Source organism: Miscanthus floridulus, chromosome 18, assembly GCF_019320115.1.
Source record: "Miscanthus floridulus cultivar M001 chromosome 18, ASM1932011v1, whole genome shotgun sequence".
NCBI lineage: Eukaryota > Viridiplantae > Streptophyta > Magnoliopsida > Poales > Poaceae > Miscanthus > Miscanthus floridulus.
In genome coordinates, this window is record NC_089597.1 from 56,402,468 (window position 1) to 56,413,630 (window position 11,163).

At 46.3% G+C, this 11,163-nt stretch overlaps 1 protein-coding gene and 1 pseudogene across 2 annotated transcripts; one reads left to right on the top strand and one right to left on the bottom strand.

Annotated features, from left to right (window-relative positions):
• Positions 1-217: 217 nt before the first annotated feature.
• Positions 218-4,176, bottom strand: LOC136522378 (UDP-glycosyltransferase 89B2-like). 2 transcript variants are annotated; one of them, XM_066516200.1, is made up of 2 exons: positions 4,051-4,176; positions 218-1,977 (listed from the first exon to the last, which is right to left on the bottom strand). In XM_066516200.1, exon 2 carries the CDS (start codon positions 1,885-1,887, stop codon positions 430-432), a length of 1,458 nt encoding a protein of 485 aa, XP_066372297.1. In that variant the 5' UTR covers positions 1,888-1,977; positions 4,051-4,176; the 3' UTR covers positions 218-429. The 2 variants fall into 2 exon arrangements, with proteins under 2 accessions (XP_066372297.1, XP_066372296.1); XM_066516199.1 differs by having other exon boundaries at positions 218-2,058; positions 4,051-4,167.
• Positions 4,051-5,671, top strand: LOC136522379 (UDP-glycosyltransferase 89B2-like; annotated as a pseudogene).
• Positions 5,672-11,163: the final 5,492 nt, after the last annotated feature.

Below are 11,163 nucleotides of genomic sequence, written 5' to 3' on the forward strand. Positions count from 1 at the left end.
TCTGCATTTTGCACCAAGAGAAAATGTCACATTTTTAAGAAATTCACCCTTTCTCCTTTGAGAATAGCAAGTGATTTCTCAAACCTATGAACAGATTCGTCTGGCAAGGGCTTTATTAGTCCCATAAAATCGATATATCATACTAATGCAACTCAAGTTTGGAAAAAAAAAGTCTGGAAGAGAAGACATGTAGACTCATAGTCGTGTCTAATTATCACGCAAAGTTCATACAAAATCTCTTTTGTTTTTGTTTTGAAAAACTTGAGTTCATACAAAATCAAATATACAGTATTATTACAGGTGAGAATAGTAGATTTTGTAGCGGAGACAATGAGACATCGTCAGCACTTATCAATCATCAATTTAAGTGGCCGATGCCCGATGGTACTATTTGGATATGGAAGAATTTTGGAGAAAGCCCCACGGCACCTACTCCTTTGGCTCGCTCCCGAGCTGGCGGAGCTCAAGCAGCAGCTCCTCCAGCTGTCGCCGCGACGCGCCGCCTTCGCTTACCGCAGCCGTGGCCTCCTCCGCGAGCTCCTTGGCGCGCGCCACCACGTCACGCCGCTGCCCTCTGACGACAGCCATGTCTAGCACCCGCGCGACCTCGTCCGCGGTCGGCGCGGCACTGAGGCCGCCCCAGCTCACGAGCACGGCCACGCCCACCTCGTCCACTAGCAGCCGCGCGTTCACGAACTGGTCGGCCGCCATCGGCCACGCGAGCATCGCCAGCCCGGCCGCGCAGGACTCCAGCACCGAGTTCCAGCCGCAGTGCGTCACGAACCATCCCACCGCCCGGTGCCGCAGCACCGCCACCTGCGGCGCCCAGCCGCGGATCACCCTGCCCCTCCCGCCCGCCGCGGCGACGCGCTCTTCGAACCCGTCCGGGAGCGTCACCGTCGGCCCGGCCGCCCACACGAACGCCACCCCGGTGCGCTCCAGCGCGGCGGCAAGCGCCGCCGCGTGCGGCGGATGCAGAATTGCCATGCTCCCGAAGCTGATGTACATGACGGAGCCGTCCTCCGCGAATCTGTCGAGCCAGGCGCACAGATCAGCCGCGGCCACATCCGTCTTCCCGCCGCGGTTGCCCGCGGCGCCGGCGTCCGGCGCCAACGGCCCCACGGTGCGCACGCGCCTGAAACCCAGGTCCGCGAGCGGTGCGCCGAGGTAGCGCTCCTCGAGCCGCCGGAACGTGTTGGATACGAACGCCGAGCTCTCCAGGTTCCAGAGGAAGTTGCGCTTGACACCCTTTGAGACCTCGTCGCCCTCCTTCAGCGAACGGTATAGCTGCGACAACTGCCGCCACGGGTACGCCGGGGTTCCGGGGATATCCGGGAACGAGATCAGGCTCTCGTCGGAGTCGTCCTCGTCGTTGCGGCGTGCCATCCGTCGAAACAACGAGTGCAGCACGGCGGTGCCGTACACCGCGGACGAGGAGAACGCGATCCGCGGGATGCCGAACTCTGCCGCGAGCGGCTGCGTCCACCCGCAGAAGAAGTCGGAGAGTACGGCGACCACACGGTCTGGTCCGTCCGACCGCTCGCGGATCCAATCACCGAGAAGCCCGCGGAGCCCAGAGAAGGCGACGATGAGCGCGCCGAAGAGCGCGGGCGGCAAGCCCTTGGCGCTCTCGACGCCCGCGGGGAAGGCCGGGTGAGAGGGGAACGGGAGGACGAGCTCGCGAACGGTGTCGCGGTGCGCAGTCAGGAGCGGGTGGAGGAGATGGGCACTAGCGGCCGTGGTGACGACGGTGAGGCGGAGGCCGCCGAGCGACGCTAGGAGGCCAGCGAGGTCGAGCAGCGGGATCGTGTGTCCCTGCGCCGGGTACGGCACGACCAGGACGTGCGGCGCCGGGGCCGTGGGGCTGTCGGAGATCGTCGCTGCCATGGTGGACTGGTAGTGTAGTGATGGTGAGAGAGGTGACCGCGGCGGCGCCCGCGGGGGTGATATTGGGGGCGAGCGGTAGGTGGAAGAGTCCTGTCGACCCGAGCAGAATACAGAAAATTTCAGTAGTACATGTCACTTGTGCTTCGGCCTTCTTCCCCTGAAGTTCAGTTCCTATCGCATTGTATATTTAGAACCATACACACACGGTGTTAAATATAGATTAAAAATTAACTAAATACATAGATTACGACTACTTTACGACACGAAATTTTTAAACCTAAATTAGTCCTATGATTTGACAACGTGGTGCTACAGTAAACATATGATAGTGACGGATTAATTAGGTTTAACTAAATTTGTCTCAGTGATTACTGAGGACTTGTATAATTTGTTTTATAATTACTATCCAAACACTCCTACGTAACACCTTTATGTAACATCCAATATGATATATCTAAACTTTAGCCTCTGATTTAAACACCACCTTTATTAGAAAACACTTAATTACTCCTACAGTCCTACTACACGTCAATTCATTGATTGATTTCTTTCCCGGATCTAAAAAAATACATCAAATATTCAAATCATTGACAAACAGAACATTTTTCTTTTACCCTGCAAAATAAAGAGAACATTTTTATTTGTCGAGCATCATATGGATATTTAAATTCAGAGGACTAAAGTTTAGGGATGTCACATGAGGGTATCACATGATCACATCGAGTGTTCGGATAGTAAAATAAAACAAATTACAGAAGTCCTTAGTAATCCACGAGACGAATTTATTAAGCCTAATTAATCCGTCATTAGCAGCATATTTACTGTAGCACAACATTGGTAAATCATGGACTAATTAGGTTTTAAAAATTTGTCTCGTAAATTAGTCTTAATCTATGCATTTAGTTTGGTAATTAGTTTATATTTAGCACTCCATACATGTGTCAAACATCCGTTGTGACATGGACTAAAGTTTAGGGGAACATACATAGGCCATGTTCGCTTGTCTTATAATTCGTACTTTTAACTTATTTTTTCAGCCGAAACAATGTATTTTCTCTCATAACAAATCAGCCGAAACAATATTTCGATTTTTTTTTTCAGCGAAGGCACGCCACAGCCATAGTTATCCAAATAACGCACCCAAGTGGAGTTCGTTCACCTTTGGTAGCAGCTGATGCCTTTTAGGCCACATGTACCAACCCTCATCATATAGGTCCTGTTGGGTAGGAGGGACTAGAGACTAGAGGCTAAAATAGGACTAAAAGAGAGATTAAATAATAGGTTTAGTTTCAGGGATTAAAAAGAACTAAAAGGCTGAACAAAGACTAAAATATACTCTTATTCCTTTAGACAAAGGTGAGGTAGGAGAAAGAGGGAGCGATAAGGGCTGTAAAGTTGGTTTATTAGTCAAAAAAGCCTCTCTAAAGGACTAGTGGACTAGAGACTAAAAGTCCCTCCAGTAGTCCCTTCTATTTGATTAAAAGTGACTAAAATGAACTTAAAAAAAAACTTTCTAATCTCTGGTCACATGGAACCAAACAGGCCGTAATCTGCTATCCTACGTTGTGTATTGGGTGATTCATTCACCCTGTTAGCAGCATCCTGCTGTTAATCAGGAGTAATAAATATGGGGGGAAGAGAGGGGGCGGTCGAGCTCTGCCCACGCCGGCGTGTCATCGCACGACAGAGATGGAGGGAGGGAGCAAGTGAGCAAGGGGAGAGGAGACGGAGTAGATGAGGAGACGATGGGAGAAGACAAATATTTTTTTGTACAGGTCAGTAAATAGGGGCTACTAACAGATCTGGACGTTAAGCTGCGATCAAACGAATCAAGGCCTTGTTTAGATACCCTCAAAATTCTTTTTCACTCTCTCTCCATCACATCAATTTTTAGCTGTTTGCATAGAGTATTAAATGTAGGTAAAAAAAATAACTAATTGCACAGTTTAGTTGGAAATCACGAGATGAATCTTTTGAGCTTAGTTGATCTATGATTGGACAATATTTACCAAATAAGACAAAAGTACTACTATTCATCGGGTTGAAATTTTTTTCAAACAAGGCCCAAAATAATTTTGCTACCGTGCATGGCGCGAGCATCGGGCAAAGTAACCTTTGATAAGAGTAGATGCCCTTTATCAAAAAGAAAAATGTGGAGTTTACCTTTGCCAGTCGCTCACCCGCTGCGCCGCCAGTCACTGTTCACTGTCACTGTCCGCGTCAGGCAGGCGTCGCTCTCGCATTCGCCATGGCGGCGACAAGGGCCACCGATAGCTTCACAGCGCCGGCGAGGCCGCTCATCCTGGTGATCCCGTACCCGGCGCCGGGCCACATGATCCCGCTCCTGGATCTGGCCGGCCTCCTCGCATCCCGCGGCCTCCGCGTCACCGTCGTCGCCACGCCAGCCACTGCCCTCCTCCTCGCGCCGCTCGTGGACGCGCACCACGACTGGTGCCGTCCAGGCGCTCGTCCTCCCATTCCCATCCCACCCCGCCCTACCCGCGGGAGTCGAGAGCGCCAAGGACTCGCCGCCCACGCTCTTCGCATCGCTCATCGTCGCCTTCGCCGAGCTCCGCGGCCCGCTCGGCTCATGGGCCCGCGAGAGGTCCGACACCCCGGACCGCGTGGTCGCCATACTCGCCGACCACTCCTGCGGGTGGGCGCAGCCACTCGCGGCGGAGCTGGGCGTCCCAGGAATCGTGTTCTCTCCGTCCGGTGTGTACGGTTCCGCCGTGCTCCACTCGTTATTTCGCCGGGCGCCGAGGCGCGAGGACGAGAGCGACGAAGAGAGCCAGATCAGCTTCCCGGATCTCCCTGGCAGCCCGGCGTACCCGTGGCGGCAGCTGTCGTTGCTGTACCGGACGTACAAGGAGGGCGACGAGATCTCGGAGTCGGTGCGGCGCAACTTCCTCTGGAACCTGGAGGGGTCGGCGTTCGTGTCCAACACGTTCCGGCGGCTCGAGGAGCGTTACCTCCGCGCGCCGCTCGCGGATCTGGGCCTCAGGCGCGTGCACGCTGTCGGGCCGGTGGCGCCGCCCGACGCCACGGGCGACCGCGGCGGGGAGACGGCCGTGTCCGGTGTCGATCTGTGCGCCTGGCTCGACAGGTTCCCGGACGACGGCTCCGTGCTGTACATCAGCTTCGGGAGCATGGCGGTGCTGCAGCCGCCCCATGCGGCGGCGCTGGCCTCCGCGCTGGAGCGCACCGGGCTGGCGTTCGTTTGGGCGGCCGGGAAAACGGCGCCGATCCCAGAGGGGTTCGAGGAGCGCGTCGCGGCCGCGGGCGGGAGGGGCAAGGTGATCCGCGGCTGGGCGCCGCAGGTGGCTGCGCTGCGGCACCGGGCGGTGGGCTGGTTCGTGACGCACTGTGGGTGGAACTCGGTGCTGGAGGCCGCAGCGGCAGGGGTGGCGATGCTCACGTGGCCGATGACGGCCGATCAGTTCGTGAACGCCCGGCTGCTCGTGGACGAGCTGGGCGCCGCCGTGCCCGTGAGCTGGGGCGGGCTCAAGGCCGCGCCGGCCGCGGACGAGGTCGCGCGGGTGCTGCACACGGCCATCGGCGGGAAGCATGACGTGGTGGCGAGGGCGAGGGAGATCGCTGCAGGAGGCAGCCGCGGCGGTGCGGGAAGGCGGCGACTCGTGGCGGGAGCTGGTGCGGGAGCTCGCGAGCGAATCAATAACCAAGACCGGCTTAGACTATTAAGAGCCTCTCTGTGATTTGAATCGTTGATCGATAAATCGATCCATGTCTATTTACTAATGATAATGATAAGAACTTGGTAATGAAATAGACTTCTGGGCAACGCAAGTGCACAATGATCCATTGCTCCTAAATTCTTAACATCAATTCATGAACATTTTGTGCTCAGAGAACTGAGAGAAGGAATGAACATCAATCCAGGGGCAGTTTGGATGACCTCCCAATTCTGGGCAACGCTGAATGATGTTGCCTGTTGCGAGAAACATCCCCTCGTGTCCTACTCCTATCGATGCAAGCAAACACGCCCCCAATCCAGGCTGTCCGTCATGGGCTCATCCGCTCATGGCCAGGAGGAAAGCCACTATTGGTAACCTCTGTTTCTGTGTTAACTGTGAAGCTCAAACAGTTTGCCCTCGAACTGAAGAACAGACAGAGAATGACATGACAGTGTATCCAACAACCAAGGGTTCTCAGTTTGATTTTAGCGTTCCATTATTCCATACGTACTTCAGAGCATGTTTGGAATAAAGGACTGTAAAATAGAGGAATAAAAAACACAGAAACGAGGACAAGTGAAAACTGAAAACCTACGGAATTTTGAAACACATGAATGGAAATTCTGAGTTAAGTCCTATATAGTCTGATGGTAGCTAACCATGATTACCTCACCGGAAAATTCTGAGTTATTTGGATAACAGGAAACAAGCTGTATCTCCAGTTTTTTATTTATTTCCAAAGGATGATTTCATTTGGCACATTATTATATTATAATAATTCACATTTGTCTCCTAGAGTTGATTATATTAGTCGTCCAAATGCTCGTCTAAATCTTATGATCCATTGCCCCGGCTGGCCAAGAATAAGATTGGATGAATCTCAAAAAAAAAGAATAAGACCGGATGTACTAAGACCCTGTTTGGATTATCTATCAATAGTTAGCTGGCTAAGTGGCTAATAGCTCATATCTAATATTAGCTAGCTATAACTATTAGTTACCTATTAGTTGGATGGTGTTTGGATGCATAACTAATAAAAAATGAGCAACTCCTAAAAGACTCTAAATCCTTCCTAATTGTTACGAATAGAGATTTTGAATAGAGAAAACATTCTTCAAAAGATTCTTTAATTAATTGGTTATCTAAATATGACCGTCCTCTATTCTAGATTTCTCGCTAGCCAAATATAGATAGCGGCAATGACTCTCTAGAGTGCGCACAAGATATAGAAAAGCTGTTGGAGAATGAATAAATATAGAAAACGTTTTTATGCAAACGGCTCTCCAAATGATGACTTAGAGAGTGAGTTTTAGAAAAAGTCTTGGAGATGCTCTAAGATAACTTTTAGCTGCTATTATCTAATTTGGTCTAACTAGTGAGATAGTTATTATCTAGAGGTTCTAGCTAACAATTAGCTATTTTATTAGCTGCACATGTTTGGATCCAATAGAGATAATTATTAGTAGGTATAGCTATTATCTAGTTACTATATATTTATTGTATTAGTTCTTTAGGATATCACGAATTGTGCAATTTCCTATATGATGTTCTCTTTTACTTTATTAATTTTTCAGCAAACAAGTTCAAATGATTCCCCTTTTCTTCATCAAAAGGACGGAAGAGTATTTGACCAATAATCCAGAAGCAAGTATGTGAATATCGATGCTTTAGGCTTTGTTACGGAACTCCCAAGTAACCGTGGACTGTTGATTTAGAAATATATTATCACAAATATATTTATTTTGAGAAATAGAAAAAAGAGGCAAAATATTAGAGAAGATATATTTATTCATTAGTTCTAATTTGCATGCATACATCATTCAGCGTGGGTCATAGATATCTCCTAATGGGTCATGTAACGTTTGTTTTCAATTAACGGATCTATATCAAGCTTTTAATTTACCCTACTAGTGTGAACGCTCATCCTTAAGGCCTATGAAATTCTCACACTCCGAGCATCCGAAGTGTCTGAGGCCTCCACTGGCTTTTAAGGTGGAGCATACTCTATGTTAGCTAAGATCTACTGCATGTGCAAAGGCCGAAGCGGCCATGAGATGGGCCTCACGCTAAAAACAAAAAAATCTCTCCCGTTCCCGTGAGTACATCTGTTCGGCAGCTTGTTTAAAGCTGCTGCTGTCAAGCACGGTGATCCATGAGAGGCAGCAGTTGCAGCAGCAGCACCAACGACTGCGAAAACAAGTTGTCAAACAGGCTTTTAGCTTAAGGCCGGTCATCAGGTTTTCTGCGCTTAAAGTCTCCTTAAGGTCACCTCATGTAGTGTATAAGATCGACCTCAGGCACCTTATTACTGTTGAAAGTGAATGAAAAATAAACAAGATTTTGGAACGACCATTGCTTTCATTGATTTCTTAGATATATATATATATATATATATATATATATATATATATATATATATATATATATATATATATACAAGTGAAAGGTCACGCTGTAGTCGTATGGACGTGACTGTTCGGAAAAGTTAACTGCTAATCTAATCTCTAATCCTAACTGCTTGCTTAGATGGATGAGATCATCTGTAGAATAGGTGTCAGTTGGTAGGCACCGTTTCGTAACACTCCCCCTTGATCGAATCTTCTTTGAGATTAATGTAGTTGTATGTTTGAATTTCTCAAAAAACCCCGTGGAAAAAATCTGAGAAATATGTATGTATAGATATGCTATAAAAACTCCTTTAAACCTTATAGAAAAATAAGGAGAAAGTAGCATATATGAGTGTGATTTAAATAAATCATTATGTCATTGGTAGCCTATTAAAAACCCTAGTGGGAAAAAAATATAGGAGATATGACATATAGATTACTTCCCAAAAAATTATTTCAGGAAAAATATGAGAAGCAATATAAAGTGATATGTCGCTAAAATTCCTGTAAAAATCTAGTGGACAAATTAGGAGAAAATATGACGACATATTATTGGTATTGCCTCTTGGATAACTCACATGAAAAACATTTCAGGGAAAAACCATGTATGAGTTGTGAGGGCAATATGTGTCTTTGATATTTTCCACAAAAACCCTGGTGGAGAAAATAGAAAATATGACATATGCTTATGTTAATATTACCTCATTAAAAACTTTAACAAGAAATCTTATAAGTAAAACTTGTGAAAGAAAAGAATATAATATGATGCTGGTACAGGTCAACATTTAGGAGATGTCTCCCCTTGATTCTGACAAATCTCGAAGTCGCCGCATACCAATTTCATGTACCAATTTTTGAAACACAGAAGTTGGTAAGGACTTAGTAAATAGGTCAGCGAGATTATCACATGACTTGATTTGCAAGATGTTTATTTCCCTATTTTGTTGTAATTCATGGGAATAAAATAGTTTATGAACAATATACTTAGTGATATTGCTCTTTATGTAACCTGATTGCATCTGTGTAACACAAGCGAAATTATCTTCATAGATAATTGTAGGTGATTCAATTGAACCAATACCACATGACTGTTGTATGTGGTTAATCATTCTGCGAAGCCATACACATTCTTGTGATGCCTCATATAGAACAATAAATTCAGAATGATTAGTAGAGGTCGCTGTCAGAGTCTGCTTAGAAGACTTCTATGAAATAGTTGTGCCTCCATGTAGGAATACAAATCCTGTTTGGGATTTTCTGTTATGAGGATCAGATAAGTAACCTGCATCAGTATAACCAATCATACTGGGATCATGATTTTTCTTAAAGAATAAACCAAGATTCTTTGTGCCATTAAGGTATCTGAGGATACACTTCGCTCCCGTCCAATGACGATGAGTTGGGTCCGCACTATGCCTAGCTAGTAAGTTCACTGCAAATACAATATCAGGCCTGGTGCAATTTGTAAGATATATAAGTGCGCCAATGACACTGAGATATGGGATCTCTGGCCCCAACATCTTTTCCCCAATATCCCGTGGTCTAAATAGATCTTTCCCTATTTCTAAGGAACGAACAACCATCGAAGTTTTATTAGGGTATGATTTATCCATATTGAATTTCTCTAATATTTTCTGGATATAGGCTGATTGATGCACTAAAATCCCTGAATGACGGTGCTCAAGTTGTAAGCCTAGCCAATATTTGGTCTTACCAAAATCCTTCATCTCGAATTCCCTCTTTAGATGTTTGTGTGCTTCATCTATATCCTTTGGGCTGCCAATGATATTTAAATCATCAACATACATGGATATAATACAAAATCCCATTCAAAATTTCTTAATAAAAACACATGGGCAATCATCATTGTTAGAGTATCCTTTCTTTAGAAGGAATTCCCTCAGTCGGTTGTACCACATTCGTCCCTGACTGCTTCAAGCCATATAATGACTTTTGTAGTTTTACACAATACATGTTGCGATTTGCGTTTGGATTCAGAATTTGGATTCCATCGGGAACCTTCATGTATATGTCCGAATCAAGTGACCCATATAGGTATGCTGTCACCACATCCATCAACTACATAGATAGATGATTTTGAACTGCCAATGATATTAGGTATCGGAAAGTAATTCTCACTCATTACTGGAGAATAGGTTTCATTGTAATCAATGCCGGGTCTCTATGTGAATCCTTGTGCTACTAGTCTCACTTTATATCTCACCACCTCATTGTTCTCATTCCGTTTTCGAACGAAAACCCATTTAAAGCCTACAGAAAAAACTTTGAAAGGTGTAGGTATTGCAGATATGAATACCCCTCTTCTAGTAAGCGAGGCTATCTCAGCTTGAATTGCTTCTTTCCATTGAGCCCAGTCCGAGCGCTCTTTGCACTCTGCCATGGTCTTGGGATCTAGATCATTGAGAAAGATTTCTGCAATTGCTGCAGAGAAATACATGTCGACAACAGTAGTCTTACGATCGTATGATTCTCCAGAATCTATGTAATTGATGGAAATTTCTTTCACCCCATTATTTGACTCAACATTTCCCAAAACTATGGAGTCAGGGTGTTTCGATGTCTCGGGATCAGAATTTGGATGCACCGTTGATCCGAGTTGTGGATTTGGTCCTGATGTTGGATTTTTATCCACTATTGGATGTCTACCAACTTGAGGTTGGCTTGGATTTACTGATTTGGAGGATTTGGACCTCGATATCCTCAGACGCTTACTTGTAGCATTATCCTTAGGAGCGGCCGTACTTCTCCTCCTCTTTTTTGAAAGTGGGAGTTGAATGGTTTTTATTGGTACCTCCACTCTTTCGGGCGCATTTCGAGCAGGATAAGAGGATTTAGTGATACCCTTTATAATCAACAAATGCTTCTGGTAGGTTATTTGCAATATGTTGCAAGTTTATGATTTTCTGAACTTGTTGTTCAGTCTCTAGAGTACGTGGATCTAAGGGAGAAATGCCTTGGCATTCTAGATGATTTCCTGGCATTTGTTTTGGTACTTGAAATCTCCCCATAATGCCGGAAAATGGTCCTCATTAAATATGCAGTTAGCGTATCGGGCTGTGAATAAGTCCCCTATAAGAGGCTCGAGGTAGTTGATAATTGGTGGAGATTGATATCCCACATAGATACCAAGTTTCCTATGTGGACCCATAGAAGTATGTTTAGGCAGTGAGATC